Raw genomic sequence first — 18,800 nt, 5'->3', positions numbered from 1 at the left:
GTCCTTTCCAGCTGTCCACACCGCCAGGTGATAACACCTCTCGCTGCTTAGCAGTGAATTGTGGATATGGGAAACAAAGCTTCGGTTGGGCCCCCTTTTTCTGCTTCAGAAAGGAAGGATTAAGCAGGTAATGCTTTATTCAGTATCCTGTCATTATTAGCCCTCCCAACCCAGGAAAATTCATAACCTGATTTGCAGCCCAGACATTTTTTTAAGTTACAGTCATGAATTAATTGTGTTTGAACGCGGACTGAAGCACAAGCTAATGAAGAACAAGCAAAGATATATTGAAAAATGTTGTGCATCTCAACATACCAGCTCCAGAGATGACACTGAAGATCAAAATGGCATAACATGATTAATTTACATAAGAGATCATTTATTTTCCTAGATACCGCTTAAAAAAAAAAGTGGTTTCCTGTAAATATGTTGAGCTGATAGAAAACCTTACAGAAAACAATTTTCATTTGCAGAAACACCAAGTTTTATGTGAATGTCCTGCAAAGTGCATTGAAGTGACTGAAAAATTTTACTCATAAAACCCCCTAATATCTATTATTACAAAACAACAACAAAAAAGTTAGGTAAGCAAATGACAGAAAGTTAAATCAAAGAATGGAAACAAAGTATACTTTGAGGAGGGTTTGGGAGAGAAATTGGAAACATAAACCATAAAAGTATGCAAGGTGTAATCTTTCTAACTAGCAAACAATCTCTTCAACTTATTTGCCTGCTTTACATGTGTAAAGTGTGGCCTATGGAAGCAAATTTGCTGCAAATTTTTTTTTTACTTTCAACACATAAAAACAATGAATTAAACTATTCCATGTCACAGACAGATTGATTGGCTTCAGCAATGTTCTACTGGGAGTAGACTGCCTTGTAATATTGCAGAATGAATGAACCTCCCTGGATCTATAATTGCTAACATCCTTCTCTGCAAATCCCTCTTTTGGCCTTTTGGGTTTAGTTTAACCTTAAAATTGTTTTATTTTTTGTAAAAGTTAACACTATGGTGAACTTTCTTCCAGACCTTGAAGAGCATGGATGTTTGTTTTTAATTTTTCCTTTTCTGATTTTAAGTTTAAAACATACTCTCTTGAAATATTGCCTTTTGTTAAAACTTCTTTTTATTCCCATAGAACACAGAAATGGTTCATTACAAGCCCTTCAAAATGTGTGTATAGTTAAACCTGCTTTTAAAAAAAAAAAAAGAAAAGAAAATCAGCTGTATTTAAAGATAAAAATAAGTAAAGTTGGTAAGAGTTTTCATTTGGGATAGTCTGTTATACTTATGTCTCCATAGAACTTCTGTTGGGAGCAGCAGAAACTATTTGTTCTCAGTAGAAGCAGTTATTTTCAGGTGGTTTTCTTTGATAGAAATACGGAAGACCACACGTGTGAGAACATACTGCACCCTGTTGGCAGATTGTACTTCTTCCTATGTGTGTCAACTAGATTATTTTTTTTAAGCTCCCATATATTCATAAATGAGAGTGAAAATTCCAGTTCTAGGCCTGGATTGAAGAATCCTGAAGGAGAAACCAATTCCTACAGATAAGACTTTCAAATAGAGCTTTTGAAATGATCCCTTTTACAAAGTATTTTGATTTAAGAGATGTTTTATACTTCAGTTTCCTTTATTAAATCATATCATGTCCCCATATTTGCAACATATTTGTATTTGGGCCTGGGCTTATGGAAGAAAATTTTATAAAGGATTGTAGTTTCAAAATTTTCTCTACCAAACTGGAGAGTTAAAAATATCTCCAGCAGGAATTTTAGCCCGTGAAGTATCTGAACTGTCCTGAGCAGTATATCTGTCTCTGCTGATCATAAGAGGGTCCTAAGCCAGATGTCTGTACTTGGAACCTAAATTTTGGAGTTTGCTGTGATAACTGAGGTTTTGGCATATGTAATCATAAACTATGAGCGCAAAATTTTGGGGAGATTTTAGGGATTGCTTAAGATGAGAAGTTTGACAATGGTTGTATTTATGTACTCACTCTGTGGCACTGACATTATCTGTTTAAAGAGAATTATAACAATAATACTGTATATCATGCTGATAAGGAAAATCTTTTATGTTCTAGAGGGTTTTGTGCTAACTCTAGGATAAAGCTATAAACCAAAGTAGAATTATTCTAGCTTGCCCAAACTGTGAACAAGATGCCCTGTATTACAGAAAGGTTACCCCCAAGGCAGCATATAAATTCATTCTAAAGCATAAAATGAATCAGTTTTGCTGGATTTAGAATTAATAGAGAACATCTGTTTTCCCCCAGTTGAATGGTAACACATGCTGGCTGAACATAATCACGAGGCAAAACCATGTAAGGCATCTACGGGCAAAATTGCAGAGGTTTTTAAATTCATGCATACAAGTAGTCTCATAGGCCGAACACAGCTAAGTGCTTTATTGTGTCGTTTTCATTAATTATGTAATCCAGTACCGTATCTTAAGTTTTGCTTGTGGAAATGATGAAATTACATGTTTGACTTTGAGAAATGTAGAATCTAATGAAGAAGACTGTAAAATCACATAATTCAGAAGCACAACATCATTGGGGATGCTCAGTAATCTTTTTTTATTACTTTTTACATTAACATTCATTTTAGCAGCAGAGATACTCTGGAATAATATATTCCAAATTGTCCAACTTGTTACAGCTGTAAGAAGTTGTGGTTATACTGAAAATTTCTCTTCTGGGAAGCTTAGCTTCTTTTTAGAGAGTGCATTCCAGGAAAAAAATGTACTACTAGTATTTGCAAATACTTCTTGATTTTTAAAGGATAAGGTGACATACTTTGACTTTTATTCTTGCTGTGTAATAAGCCAAAATAATAAATGTTCTGTAGATCTCCATAGTTCTGAGGGTACTGCTAAGAAAAGAGTTGTAGAGAAAAAAGTTTTCATTGACAGAATAGCTTCCTTGAAACCTCCTCAATGAGCAAAAATCTTCAGTTTTCCTTCAACCCCCTCCATTACAGGTTCAAGAATTCTGAAAAATTTCAGGAGAGCAAAGAGAAATTGCTTTCCAGGTTTATCTCCTGAGGAATACAACATTTGGGACCAGGAGGAGCACACTGTAACACAGCCTACATGAGCAGGTTTCTTGGGGGCAAGCCAGGATGTCTGAGAAGAGAAAGCAGATATTTCTCCTTGAGCATGTCCACATCCTACTGCAATATAGAGTCAGGACATAATTTCAGTGTGGGGGGAATACTGAATCCAGAAAAGTTTCTGAGTCTGGTTTTTTTAGATACAGTCTTCAGTTGAAGGAGTGGTATTTGAAACAGCAGTTCTGACACGGACTAGGGGGGAGATTACGGGACCCCCCTTTGCCAACAGATTCTGCAGACAGCTAAAGAGCTATATGCATAGATGTAAATTTATATATCTATAATATTAATAAGGTCAGAATCACACATTCTTTACCTTCAACATAATGGAACATCTATTCATTGCCTGTATCTCCTTGCTGCTGTAGGTCGTGTTGTATCTTATCCATCACACACAAAAGACCAAAAAAGTATTGGCTGATAAAATAATTGTGAATTAGAGGAACTCATCCAGAAAAGATTCTGTGCCAAGGACATCTACATCTTACTTCCTTTATACTTCTTACAACATAGGAGATGAATCAAATTTCACAAATACATATTTCTTTTCATTGGCTGTAACAAGAAGCCTAGAATGACCTGCTTGTATATTGGTGTTTACAGTGACAGAAGAATTTTAGTTTAGGATGTAGTCTGGCAGCGATAGTCATTAAGCTTCTGCTGGTGTTCACCTAAGCTACTTTTATCCCTATTAAATAAGAAAAGAATTTGTTTGTCTAGTCCTAGAATTTTGATCAATATCAATTTGCTGAGATTTCCTGGTTAAATTTAATTTCTGTCTTCTTAGTTTTGTTATAGCATCATATCAGTGTCTCCTGTCTTTTTAAAAGAATAAATTATTTACTTTGTTTTTCTTTAGTTGTATGATATTATATACTGATCAGAGCTTCTGTTGCTATATTTTTCAAGTTTCAAAGCATATCAGATCTTCTTCTGCTTTCATTTTCATTGGAGGACTTTCCTTATATTTGACTTATTTAGGATAACTCTTCACTAGGACAATGTTTCCAGGTAATTATATGAGTTGGAAATTCTAGAGGTACTTTTTCCTTCAGAGGTACTTCTGTAGAAGTCAGTTTGTAGACTCAAATGTGAAATTCTTGGGTTTCTTTGGTCTTTTTTACTGGGTACTTCAATGTCTCTTGGATTCCATAATCCACCCAAGCACTATATTTTTTCATGGCTTCTTTCTCTTTTTCTTCTCTTACAGATCGCATATGAAATGAAATAAACTGATTCTCACTTGATTCTGAGCATTTGCCTATTGACAGATTGACATCATACCCTATTTATAATTTCAGCAAATTAATTTAATAAATCCTGTACTGTGAAGTTTACTATTCCTTTTTTACTATTTATTTCAGTTAACTAGGTCTCACACACCAAGATGAGCAAAGATATCTCAACCCTTAAATTTAAATAGACAATAATGACTTAAGAAAAGACATAAAAATAATATCAAGGTGTGATGGCATGATGAAAGTTATTACATCAGACAAAGTTCTTATGAAAATATATATTTTAAATCTTTTAAAACCAATATCCAAATCTTGTGGTTGTTCAGGGTTACATGAAGTAACCTGCTGATTATGTCAGTGCTGAAACACTGGAAACAAACAAAGAAAGAAAAGGCTGAAGTGAGGAAATATGCGAACAAGTCATTTTCTTGCTGCTTCTTAGAAGCCCCAGCATAGGCTAAGCGGTCTGTGACTTAGATGTTTCGTTATTCAGCAAGAGTGTGGATCTGGGTCATCTTGTGCTAGACCACACCATTGATGTAGCATCTGTTGGAAGCATCAGTGCTTTTGGAAACATTAGTATTCCAATTCTATAATGTCTTTCCTGGTCTGAATTCTAGTTTTACTTATGTCCCAAAGTCAGAGGGTATCAACAAGGCTTTTCTTCCTAAGATGCCTAGATAAATTATAATACCAGAGCCTTAGCTGACTTATAGTTCTACTATGTCAACTGACAAGCAAATCCATAGTTTCTGATGTTTTACATTAATGAAAGTCATCGGGTGTCCCAGGGTGCACAGAAACAGTTGAAATATTTAGAAAGCAATTTCCACGTGGTTCTTCTCCTCTCCATGGAGCATTCAACAGAATTTCGTTAAAGTGTACATTTGGAAAAGAGAACATTGGTCTGCCAGGATTACAAAAATTGCTAGCTTTCACAAAACTCTAGAAATCATAATGTTTTCCATTTAAAATTGATTTGGATAACATATCAGTCATAGTGAGAGAGTGGTTGTCTTTTCCCATCTTTATTTTCCCCTACACATATAATTTCCACAAAACTGTAATAGAGAAATAGTCAAATGCTTACTTACAGACATTATTAGTTCCAAAAGTATTCCCATTTTTCCTGTATTTTTTCTTTCTCAAAGGTATAGATTATTTCAGAAGGAAAAAAAAATTCCATGACTAAACATTTTTAGAGCTGCTTCTGGGCTTGAAGCTAATAGGCAATTGTCCCAGTTTCCCCTTCAGTGTGCCTCAAGGCTGTGTGAGGTAAGATGTCACCAAACCTGCAAGTAGAGAGGAGGGAACCTGTCCTACCTTACCTCCTTCTTAAATCCCCACAAGTCTATTGTAGGCTCTGGTCATTGTATATCATTTAATTAAAATGAATAAAAAATATATGCCTTCGTAAAACCAGAAAAATAGCAGAAGTTACAGAATAGCAAGAAACCACTATTTTATTGTCAGAAAAACATATCAGCATAAGATTCACTAGGAGAACTGTGTGTCCTATTGTCATTGTCCTTGTCCTTGTAGAACTTGGGTATTTATTTATTTTTTTAGTTCACGATCTTGAATGGCTTTTCCTTCACATTGTACAAAACAATGATGTGGTAAAAAGTACTTGTGCAAATTCTTTACTGACATGGTAATAGGCTTTGATTACATTCATGACCTCAAGAAGTGACTGTCCGATAAATGTCCCTGAATTTTTAACAACTCTGTTTTCTTTTCCTAATGTAAAATTTTTTTCAATGGCTGTTTATTAAAGTACTTTTCTGAATACTTATATATACTTAGAGTGCTTGCTTTCACTGCTTTCAAGTGTTCTGCTCTTTGTATTGTCCTGAGCTTCTGCAATATTATATGAAGATATCCTTGATTTTCTGTTGTTTCCCTGAGTGTCTCATATATTAACTCATTGAGGACTGCAGAAGCCAAGGACTATTCTATTTTACTCTGCAGCTGAATCTGGCGTGCAGCTGCGTTTCAGCAAGTTACACGAAATGTCTCACACACTGACTATATGCACGCTACCAAGTTATGCCCAGACCTAGAATGTGACGCCTGAAAATCACAAGGGTCACAGATGTTTCCTGAGGTCCTAGGAAATGTGCAGAATATCTGATACTTATAAAAGAAAGCCAGTAAAAGAAAGGCAGAGAAGAAAAAGAGCAAGAGAAAAAGTTTTAGACCCTAATTACCCACACTCTTTAATGGCTAGTTGTCTCCTCAGCTCTGCCCTTGAACTGCTGCAAATACTTAAATCTACCGCAAGGGTTAAATAAGCCCTGAGCAGCGTGGAGGTGAGCCAGTTGGTGTCCTTTGGTCTTGATCTTTTACTTAGCAGAACGAGGCTGTCTTTTGTAATATTGGCATTGGTTATGTTGTCATTGGGCTTGCTCTCTTGCTTAACAGTCTTTTAGACCATGAATAAATGAAGGAAAAAAGACGAATCTGCAAAACTACAGGCAATAGGACTATTTTATACAAAGCGCAAGGAAAGTTGCGTGAGGCACTATTCCCATTCACAGTCTGTGCTTCAGCCTTGATTTAGAAAGGCGCTCAGGTACACGCTTAACCTGACTCCCTCTGAAGTCGATATATTTACATGTGCATAACGTCTGTGGCTCTTATTTGGCAAAGTGTTTTTCCAGTGCATCTGAAGGAGGTACGTTCGGAGAAAACAGAGCAGTAGCTACAGAAGCACTACCAGCTTGTGGTTGTCTCCGACCGACAGCAGCACAGAATGCGTTTGTGGCTGGCAGATGTTGTCTCCCAGGGGTTATCGGTTAGAGAGCTCACGTCCCTGTTTTCTCTCAGTTTTGTCTCCCAGCAGCAATTCATGCCGTGGCAAAATCCCGTCCCTGGCCGTGTGCTCCGGAGCTTAGTGCCAAGTACGGCGGGGGATGCAGCAGCACCGATCCTTTCTCCCTGCGCTCCGTGGAGCTCACGCTTTGTCGGGCAGGACACGCTACAGCCTCTGCGTCCCCCTCCGTAAACCCCTGTCTCAAAAGCTAGTTTTTTCCGAAAGTGTTTTACTTTAGGGGTGCTCTAATCGGATTGCTTGCTTTTTGTATCCGATGTTTAAACCACCTTAAACCTGCTAACGGTCGAGACCTGAATTTTACCGCATCCTTCTACTTTGCCTGGTGCTTTTCTCAGACGTGGCTGTGAGAGTATATGGTGAAGGCACCGGAGCTTCCTGTGCCTTTGTATTCCTTCGTGCTTTGTAATATAAACTGCTCTTATTAATAACAGGAGGAAATTACATCCGGTGAATCTCTGTTAATGGCATTAGTGGGGGGTTAAGCTGGCAGTGTAGTTTTCATGGGGGACCTGCTGAAATCAGCACAGAGGAGAGTGCCGTTGTTTAGCACTGCTTTGAACGTCTTTGCTGAAGAATTAAGGCAGAGCGTTTCCTTCCCACCCTCATTTGGTTTTGCTGTGGGAGGAGTAGGGACATTTATTGTGATGCACGGAGGTTACCGCTCTAGAAAGCTACAAAAGAGCATTTCATCAGAGAAAACAAAGATACTTGTAGGAGCAACAGTGAAATTAGATAACCTTTTAATCTATTTATCAAAGGGCCTGCAGTTCCATTTCAAGGCAGGTGAAGGAATACTTAATGAACCCAGAAAATGAATCTACCTCCACAGAACTGAGAGAGCCGAAAAAGGAGAAAGAAATCAGTGCAAAACCGTTAGCACCTGCCAACTCTTATTAAGAGATTAGAGTGCTTAAAAAGACAGGGAGCAGCTCAATATTTCCTTTTAAGTTTCTCTTGGCTGATTTCTCATGCGTGCTGCTGTGCACCGCAGTGAAACAAACAGGTCACATTTCAGCTCCTCAGAGCTGCAAAAAGTCTTTATGGCATAAATAGCAAGTAGCTTCTCTTCAGACTTTATAAGATTTCTTTAAGCAATCTATCGGTGCGCAAAGGATTGACACTTAAGGGAACCGAGCGAGGCTAAGTTGGCAAGAAACTTACTTTCCCAATGTGACAGAAGAGTTCCTTTACACACGAATGTCAAGTGATTTAAGAATTTTTCTGGGTTACGCTGCAATATCCTACAGTTTCAACAAGTTTCCTCTTTAATCAGTGAAAAACAAGGTTTACAAACAGGCTTCTTGCGAAACGGCGATGAAAGCGGCACTGCTGGTCCTGCAGACCAGAGCATAAACCCCAGCGAAGCTGGCAGGAGTGCAGGCACGTGCTCTAAAACGGACAGAGCTATTTCTGATGGAAACGGGTGGCCCGTTCCACCTGCGAAACGCTCAGATTTGCAGAAGAAAAGGCAGAGGTCTGCAGCTGCGAGGGGACGCTCAGGACCCCGCTGCTGTCGTTGCTCCATCGCCCTTCGGTTTAATCAGAAGCTGGACCGAACAGGGTTCGGGGGAAATGCGACTCAGGGAAAACTGCCGGGTTACCAAAAGGAGGGGGTTAGTGCTCTGAGCTGTCCGGGGACGTGCAATTTATCCGTGGTGGGGAGCAGAGGGGGGCGTAAAGGAAGCAGTGCCACCAAATGAGAGAGAAGTGGGGTTCGCAGCCCGCGGGGAGCATCCGCGGCAGGGGTGGTGAACGGGCAAGGCTGTCATCCTCAAATGGGCAGGGAGATAGGAACCTTTTCTTCCCCTAATTTCTTCCCCTTAGCAGAAGCCGGTCAGCCAGGAACACCGCCAGGCTCCTCCTGACTGGGCTGACATGACCGGTCCTAACTTTTCACACATTTGGCCCATTTAGAAAATAAATAGCTGCTGAACCTAGGTGAATAGTGATATCCCTGAACAGCTCTTCCCTTCGCTTCCTGATGTTTTTATAGTGTTTATGCTTTTTTAACCCTGAAACTACATAAGTTGTTCAGTTTTAATTGAAAGCAGAGATAATAAATACAGAATATGTAAGACTCTGACTGACCAGCGGTCATGTCCAGGTATAGAATGCACTTGCACAGAAAATGTAGTTGAAAGGAAAAAAAGGCTGCAGTGCAAACTGAAGAACTCTGCAGAGAAATAGTAATACATAAAAAAAAGTAAATGTTTTGAAGCATCCTAACAGTACTGGGAGTTAAAAGTAATCCTTTGTGGTCAAATTAAGAAACCAAAGTGAAAACAGATTTGGCATAGATGGCATATATGACACAGTTTAACTTCAGTTTGTTTCCCCAGTTCCTGTTCTACACTTTGAAGCTGTACTGCAAAAGAAGATTTAGCTCTCAGCTTTCTCACTGATGCTTTAGGGCTGAGATAAGCCAAAGTACAGGCTACTTGAGGAGAAAAAGTGAACATGACCTTCAGAATGGAGACAGCACAAGGGACAAAGCAAACCATTTACTAACTGCCTAAGTCTCCTGAATACATTTCCACAAATGTCCCTTTGCACACTTTGAAAAATTATTGGAATATATTGCATATTCCTTGTAGGAATGTAAAAGCTCCTCTACAAACATGAGAATTAGCCCCTTTAGTTCAGGCCTGTTCAATGAGAAGATATTGATCAGCATCTGGATGTGTGTTGTGATCCCATGATTGGATAATGGCCAGAATACAATGTGGTCCTCAAAGCTGAACAATAATACCTTATTTATTTCCTGGCATGTCTCATTCTTTATTTAAAGCAAAACCCATATTTTACCACAGAAATAATTTACGATTAAGCATTAATTGAACATACATTATTGATCTAAGCTCCAAAAGAATTTAGTGAATTTCTCTAAATTTGCTTTCAATCACCTTGTGCTCATTTTAATTAATTACATTGTGTGCCCTCAGCACTTTTGTCTTTAATTAGAAAACAGCAGAGAAAGATTCTGCTTTAAAATCTTGCCTTATGTCTTTTGTGAGTGGATGTGGAGCAGTTTAGTCACTGTTAATGAAGTAGAAATAGGCCCCTTCTTTGTGTGCATATGTATTACTTTAAGGGATTAATATTAGGTTCCCATATTTACATTTGTTGATCTTTTACTCTCTACTTTTTACACATTTGTCAAACATGTTTCATGTCTCGCTGTGGGTGGTGAGAGTTACCCAGTGTTGACAGTGCCTTTGAGAACTGTAAATTTAGAAGTACAAAGTATCTGTACTGAGCTGTACTGTGCTGCAAATTAATAACATTAAACAACTATTATTAATTCTGTGATGGAATTATGCTTTAAAGTAACAGCATGATACAACTCGTGACTGTTAGTAACAAACTCTTTGGCCTTGCTTGTCTTTTGCCACTGCTGCTTTCTCTGCTCTTCAGAAACTTTCCCAATTTGAAAAATTTCCTTCATCTTTTCTACAGAAACAGAGGAGGAACAACTTTTGGAAAAGACCATATAAGTCTAGCACATCTTGTGCCAGTTGCCATATCTTACAATTTCTATCAATCAAAATTCACAAAATGTAATGCTTTATTTGAAATCTGAAATTACACTGGTGTAAGATTAATCAAATCCTTTGACTAGATAAGAATCTCCTCTTTTGTTCAAAAGCAGTCTATTTGTAGGTTACAGAAGAGTTCAGTGAATTTGTTTAAATTTGCTTTCCATTGCCTCAAACTCTTTCAGCAATTACCTTATATGAATTCAGCCCCTTTTTGATCAGTATGCAAGGAAGAAAAATTACTATTTTTTGAAAAATCTGAAAAATCTAAGAAAAAACCTGATGGATCAGACTCAATGTTTATCAAGCCTTAAACACTTTCTCTGAGTGTGACTGCTAATCGATGAGTGAACATCAAGTGATGGCATCTCTGAAGTTTAGAGGGTCTAATAGCAATCTAACAGTATCTACAGGGAGGTCAGTGAGAAGACAGATCCGGGCTCTTCACAGCAAGAAGAGAACAGACATAACTTAAAACAAAAGAGGTTCCAGAAGATTGTCAGAAAATACTTTTTCCCCCATGAAGATCACCAGCAGTGGGACAGGGAGGCTGTGCAGGCTCCGTTCTTGGGGGGGTTCAAGACAAAGCCCTGAGCAACCCGTTCTGACCTCACAGGTGGCCCTGCTTTGAGCAGAGGGGGCTCTAGAGATCTCCTGAGGCCCCCTCCCTCCTGGATTACCCAGTGATCCTAGCCCATGATTCTCTGGACATGCTTCAGCATCACCATATCATAGAGTCTTTAGCGACCATTTCTTCAATGAAAGCAACTTTTCATTCAGTAACTGCCTTATACTTTTTGCTCACAAAAACTGTTGTTGAAACCAGACCCTCAGTCTGATTCTTTGTTTTGTGAAGATGAATCCTGAATGCGCTGGTTTATAAGAGTACATGATAATTAATCTAGCCTTGTGATTTTCTCAGTCTCAATCCTGCGTTTTCAAGTGTTTGGAATAGGTAAAGTTAAAACGTGACCTTGCATATACTTAAAAACACACCACTCCATGATAGCACTGTCTTTTGTTTGCTAAAGAAAATACAAATCAATGAATCAATCAATCAATCCAGTGATTTGTTCTGTGGTCAAGTAAACCAAGCGATTAAATAATAATGTCTGTATAACCTTTGAAAAGTGTAAAGCAATTTAAAATTAACAAAAAGTTGATGAATACAGGTAAAGCAATTAGTCATAACGTAAAGCAATTAATCATAGGTATCAAAGTATATAAAAATAAAAACATTGTTCTTGGCTTTTCTTTAACATTTCCTAGCAATTTTTCTTATGTGTTTAGCTCCCATCTCTCGTTCTTCGTGTCTTTGCTTATAGATTATTTTGCCATGAATAAGAACTGGATGAATGAATGAAGTTCCCAATAAAATAATGAGACATGTTCATCATTGCATTGAAATCCGTGCTTGTCTTTGCCCGTCCTTCAGGAAAAAAAAAAATTAATCAACTCTCTTCATTATAAGATTTGTCAGCATGATAGAGCTAATATTAATGCATTTTAAATTGAAAATAAATAGCAGAGTTGACATTTATATACAATACTAGAATGTGACAGGATACTGTATGCTGTGATGTGTGTCATTGGCTGATGCAGACTGAACACATTATCCCCAGCATTCTTTTTGTGCATAAATCTGTGTAATTATTTAATCTTTAATTTTAAACAACTGCCACTTTGGTCTAGCTCCAGCATTTCATTGTACAGGACTAAGATGGACAGTAGAATTATTTTTACATCTCGCAAAGAGGACTTCCTGATGGGGGAAATTATACAGCAAATTTTGACAAGAAATTACTTTGTACCATTTGTCGCAAAGTCCTTGGCCTCTCTTTTAACAGGTCATGTTCAATTCAAAAAAGGAATTGACTGCCAAAAAAGTTGTTCCTGATTTTGTGGGTACAGCACTTTTTGGAATTAGAGGTTACCAGTGATATTGGTACTGGCCAATTTCTAACATGTTTTTGAGCTATTTAGCAGAAGGTTATATTTACAGACAAAAAGTATGTATCCACTTCTCTTCCCTGTGTCCAGATCTAAATCCACAGAGCACAAAGTCTACTTGCTTGTACAGATGCATGCTCTTTAACAGGACAATCATATTTAAAACAAACAAACAAAACAAAACAAAAACCCCCACAATGGCTAATTTTCCCTATCATAAGCTTCTTTTTGTCGGGAGAATGCCACATTTCCCAAATACAGACATCTCATTGCATTCATTCACTCCACGATCTGTGGATATAAGACAAGACTCCCCAGGAAAATCTATGTTAATAAACTTCCTTTACTTATTTGAGTCTGTTTCCTATCCTTAGAATTAGTTGCAGTTTATCAAAAGAATATGAATTACTTATATCCCCTAATATAGGAGTTCGGAGTAGGGGAGGATAATCTCTCTCAAGCTCTGCATCCCTAGGGTAGGTAGGCAGGCTCTTTCAGCAAGTGAGTCATAGGAGGAGTCAGTGTGTCTCCATTGATTATACAGAACCCACAGAAAAAGATGACCCTGGCACCTGAAGTGCCCAGCTAGTAATGCTTCATTAACATTTAAACAGATAAAAAAAAGCTTCATCCGTGCAATACAAGTACAGCCTTGCTTGAGCTAAGAGTGAGACTTGCTTTTAGAACCTGAAGGCATGAATTCCACCTACACTTCCCTTTCCCACAGCTAAAACACAGCCTAGGATATCTGGTGCTGAGAGGTGTTTGAGACAGCGACTTCCACAAAGCATATCAAGAGAGATTCACGAAAAAAATTAATCACATTTGACAAAACAGATCCAAAATGAGGGAGTAAATAATTGTGTGGAGACTTAAATAACTAAAGCTTTAAATTATCATGGCAAAAAGAACAAAGTCTGTTTTGTTGTTCTTTATTTCTGGTTGGTGTATTTTAGACAACAAAAGCAAGGTGACATCAAGCTGGGTAGAATTGAGACAGGAAAGTATATCTCTATATTTTGAAGTTATGTCTGCAAGGAATTGAATATAGCTGCAGAGAAAGAGAGGTCGTCACATATGCTGCTCTATTTCTTAGGTCTCCTCAGCCATTTCTTTCTTTTGTATCCCTCTGTCTAATTCTGCTAGCAGAACATACCTTAAAAAAAAAATAAAAATTAAAAATTAACTCCTGGTCTTGACAACTACATGGTTGGATTCAGTTCATGAAAGACCCTTCACAAACCAACCCTATAGGATTTGCAAATGTTACTTATTATTCAGTTTGCAATAGCTCATACAAACTCCTGGCACCAGACACTGTCTTACTGACATAGAAAACGGTGGTCAGAACAGTGGGGTTAACAAGTTTTCTTCCTGAAGTGTATCCCGGGATCCTTGACGTACGCCTAGACAGCCAAGCTGTGGTACCGTCGGCAGGCTTCAGAACTTTCCACCTAGTATTTCATACCACACGGAGTGGCAAAGGTACGGCGTTTCAGTGTTCGCACCAGGCAGGAAGCCATATGGAAGGACATATGGAGTCTTTAACTTTGACTGACCCTCTGACCAGGTCCTACGGCCGACCACTCTCTTCCAGACTTGGAGTGTCCCACAGAGACACATGACCATCTCTGCAAGCTGCTCTGAACCACGACTCTTTCCCTCCACTCTGCTCATGTTCTGAGCTTTTCCTCGCCCTCAAAAACACATGGATCTTCTGGGCCTGTATCATCTTCTGATATTCCAAGCCAAGGTTTCCCACAAACAGGATTTTCATGAATTAATGATTAATTAATTGATTAATGCAGAAGCTATTTCCTTAATATTGTTCCTGTTATTGCTCGTCCAAAGAGCATGGAGATGCAACATGGGACAGAATTGCTCTGTGAAAGACATGAGAAAATAGTGCATAAATGCTTTTAATCCAGATAACACAGGATTGACAGGGAAGACTGTAATTCCTGTTCTGGTAACCTCCAAGAGAATGGTTTATTGAGAAATCTTCTCAAAATAGATTATCACGATTGTCGAAAATGAGGTTGAGCTGCACAACTCTGTTCACAATCAACTCTGATTACAACCCAGTATAATACCCCAAATCATTGCATAATGTGGCTGCCTATGATGGAACCACTTGTTTATTTGAAGAATAAAAGTTCTGGAAACAAATATAGTGGAAAGAATTTTTATTTAGCATCACAAGGGCAGTTTTTTATTACAGTGATGAGACCACAGCAATACCAACAAAACAGGTATGTTCATGAACAGCAGAACCATTGAAGCTTAGCTTCATGTCTTGGGTTGTTAAACTCCTGGGTGACATCTTTGATGTGTAGTAAGGATTACGTTTGTAATTTGACCTTTCTCTCTGTTGTATTTCTTTACTGTATTCCGTCAAGTAATTTTACAAACTTGTGGGAATTCAGTATCTCTGGGGCTTCTGCCTTTGTGACCAGTTTTCCCGCATCATTTTAATTATGTAAAGGCTGCTTTCTATCTAAGAAAGCAGGAATCATCAATTCAATTGCAGTCAATGAGTTCTGTGGTGTTTTAGCACCCGTGAAGACTAGATGACTGCAAACAGATTTCATTTTTAAAACTTCAGCTCTAGACTTGTCAGTTATCTGCCTCAGTGTTGGATTTTGCCCGTTGCACTTAATTCCTAAGTAGCATGACTGGGCCCTGATTCTGACCAGGAATTGTGGCCCCTAGACAAGGTTGTGAACAAAAGGTAATTAAATATGAGTGCCTTTAGTGCCAGTGAACAAGCAAAAGAAATGAAAGCAAAATATGTAGTAAAAAAAAAAAAAAATTCAGCTAAAACAGCATAGTTGGGAAATAATTTAGTAGAAATAAGTCATTAAGAAGGAAAAAAGTAGACAGGGGAGATTTGCTGTTTCCAAGCAGCTTGTTAGCATTCATGAGAGTGGATCTTTAGGAATTATCATGTCACACAAATAGTTCACTGCCTAGATGAAGGATTCTGTATGTCAATCAGTGGAACTGTAATCACCCCAAAAAAGAGATGTCTGAGGCTAGTTTCTGAGATTAACCAACTTTGAAGGAATTTAGAACTTTGAAGGCAAAGGAGCACAGGAGCTTAATGTATTATTTTCTCATTCTGCTAAAGAGGAGAACTTTTTAAGAAGATACGCAGGCTTGCCATTGTAAATATCGTTATTAGTATGGGTGAGATTCCCAGCATGAAGAAGAGCAGCTGATGGCAGAAATTATGGATTTGGTTCTGTGCTCTTTTCCCATTCTATATTCCACAAAATACCATTGTATACAGCACAGGTTGACAGACTATGCTGCCAGTGATGACTTTCCAAGATGCCTTTGATGTTCAAAAAGACAGCATCTTCATTAAAAAAAAGAATAAAACCTGTCAATATGAGAAGAAATACAGCTTCATAAAAGGATAATTAACTAGGTCACAGGCTAGCAGAGAAAGATCTGCAATTATTACATTGAGTGCATTCAGGAAAAAGGCACTTTGACAGTCACCGCAGAGCTTCCAGACATAACAGGGTTTCATTAAGGAACAAAAATCATCACAAAATGACAGTGAAAATTTAAAAATAGCTATATGTTTGAAAGTTTTAAAGCATCTAAAGTTCCAAACAGAAATTTAAAGATCAAAAATAACCTGTGGCTTAATTTTAACTGATGAGATGTTAATGCCTTTGGTGGAAAAAAAAAAAAAAAAGTTTGTTGCTATTGAACCATTTTGATTACATTTTCTACATCTTTCTGCATTTTTTCTTCTTCAGCCATTGCTGGGGGAATGTCACACAGGAAACATGGTCTGTCCTGGCACTGCAGCTGGCCACAAGCCATCTAAAGGTGCAGGTTTAGCCTCCGCAGTCACCTGAAGTCTATAAATGAATGGGACCGCACAAAAAGACATAGGGCTTCCTTACTCCTCATTCCCAATTAGTGTCTTTCCCATGCTTGCAATTCACAGGGCTGGATCACAGGTCTGATTCAGCTGAGAATTAAGTCAGTAAAGACCTGGTCTGCCTTAAGATATGGCTGCACTAATATTATTCCCAGTACAAGAGTGGTAGCAGGAATGTGCATCTACGGTAAAGATGTGGGAAGGTTCAGCTATTTTTACAACAGCCTGTATTTATGTTGACTTGCAGTCATCATGGAAACAACGTGAAAGAACAGGGTAATTAGAGAACCTGGGTCTAAACTAAGGACTTGCATTATAAAAAAGCTAATCTGTTTTCTTTTGTAATTTATCCTTCAAGATTTTTTTTTTACTAAACATTTAGTTTCTCCTTTTAGTATAGTAAACAGATATCTTTTTACCTTTTATCATTTTATTAAACAATGTGGGCAAATCAGACCATGCATTTCCATTGGCTGCTTTTGTAGGGTTCCCATTAGCTTTGGAGACAAATATGAGTGTCCAGTTCTTGGACACTAGCACATGATATATTCACTGTTGTCTCCCACCGAAATTAAGAGTAATTCCCTAGAAGGCAACCGTCCACAAGACAACTGTCACTTGCAGGACTTTATCAGTAAGCCATCCCATCCACAATCTTGTTTCCACAGTAGTCAGCAATAGACCTTGCATAGGAAGAAGCCAGAAATTTCAGAATAAGCAATAGCACAGAAATTTCCTGATCATTAAATCTGAAAGTGAGAGATTTTCTTAAAGACTTTGTTTCTATTTATGCTAGTACTCTTTCTGTTAGCGCTATAAGGTATCCAAGCCACCTTGTGAACACCTGCATTTTAAGTATCTAGTGCAGTAGCTCTCCTAATGTATATATGCAAAAGTGAGAAATCAAATCAAATCTGTGGGAAATCAGGTTCTTCAAAGACAGTAGACAGTACACCTAGGTATCTAAGGTGGGCACAGTTTTGATCCCTGAAGGTCTTCAAAAAACTTTTTTCCTCTGTTAACTATACAAAGGAACATATGGCCTTACCTTAGAAAGAATTTTCTGAATCTTATTTGCTTGTTCTCTAGAAAATGTTATTGTATGACTGCCAAGTCTAAGCATTATATGGAAAAATATTTCCTTTTATTATTTCAAAAGTAAGACTTTTCTGTTTTATTACTTGTTTGCCCCCTGGTTCTGGGACATAAAATAAGGAGATCAGAAAATTGTCCCTCTTCTCTACAACACTCATAATTTTTTAGATTTTTCCTTGCCACCATCTCTTTTCTGAAGTTTCATGACTCAGTCTTTCAGTCTTTCTTCAGAGGTCCCAGTGATGGAAATGCTGTCTGCTTTTCTCTAATTTTGTGGGTAGGTTTATCTGTTTCTGGGTAGAGTATTCCAGGTAAGCCTGTGGCACTAGCTATGCAGGAGACGACTGTTTCTACCTCACTTCCCAGCATTTGTGCATCCATTTGTTATCTTTTCTGGCTGTAACTGCACAGAGATCACTGAACAGCAAGATCCAGATAATTTTCCTGGATCACATACTAAATTTAAAATCGCTTATGGTTTACAAGTAGTTTAAATTTCCTTCACAAAGTTTCATTTCTTTCAATTCTTCATCACTAAACTTCACTCTTTATTCAGCAAGTTTTCAGTTCAGCTGAACTTTTTTTTTTTATGTGATTAACTTTTTTTCTTTCTGTACTCTTGCTTTCTTCTTGTTGAACCCTCTTTCTAATGCGTTCATACATTACTAAGCAAAACGTATCATATATGAAAACCTGAGACACCCTGCTTTTAAGCTTTTGCACTGATGAAAACCGACTGGTTATCTTTTCCCCTCCCTTTGTTTCCCCTTACCCAGTTCGTATACATTACTGTATACTACTCGCAAGCAGTAATAATTTGTTTACTACCTTTTCTGGAGATCTTGTTAATGGATTTTTGAAAGGCTAAATAAATTGGCACCAGAATCATATTTTCATTTTTATGCTTTGGAAGAATTCTAATGCATTAGAGAGAGAATTTACCTTTGCAGAAATCACACTGGTTAGCCTTTCTCGTATCACCATTTACACTTTGTTTTATTATTCCACTTTGAAATACTGTCTTAACCAACTTATTAGCTTCCAAATATGTCTGTGCCTTACTTGTCAGAGAGTCTCTGAATGCCTCAGGGAATCATTCTGAAATACAAAGTACAGTATTT

The 18,800-nt window shown here is 37.9% G+C and overlaps 1 protein-coding gene across 1 annotated transcript in view; it reads left to right on the top strand.

Annotated features, from left to right (window-relative positions):
- The window catches only part of FAM155A (family with sequence similarity 155, member A), a 67,687-nt gene that overhangs the window by 23,695 nt on the left and 25,192 nt on the right, over positions 1-18,800 (top strand). The window contains exons 2-3 of the mRNA XM_010578347.1: positions 7,191-7,364; positions 8,445-8,810. Of these exons, the coding sequence (XP_010576649.1) occupies positions 7,191-7,364; positions 8,445-8,810 (540 nt within the window). The remainder of the gene's footprint in view (positions 1-7,190; positions 7,365-8,444; positions 8,811-18,800) is intronic.

The sequence above is a fragment of the Haliaeetus leucocephalus genome, unplaced genomic scaffold (genome assembly GCF_000737465.1).
Source record: "Haliaeetus leucocephalus isolate CR32 unplaced genomic scaffold, Haliaeetus_leucocephalus-4.0 Scaffold626, whole genome shotgun sequence".
Classification (NCBI taxonomy): Eukaryota; Metazoa; Chordata; class Aves; order Accipitriformes; family Accipitridae; genus Haliaeetus; species Haliaeetus leucocephalus.
This window is presented reverse-complemented; position numbering and strand designations above follow the sequence as displayed.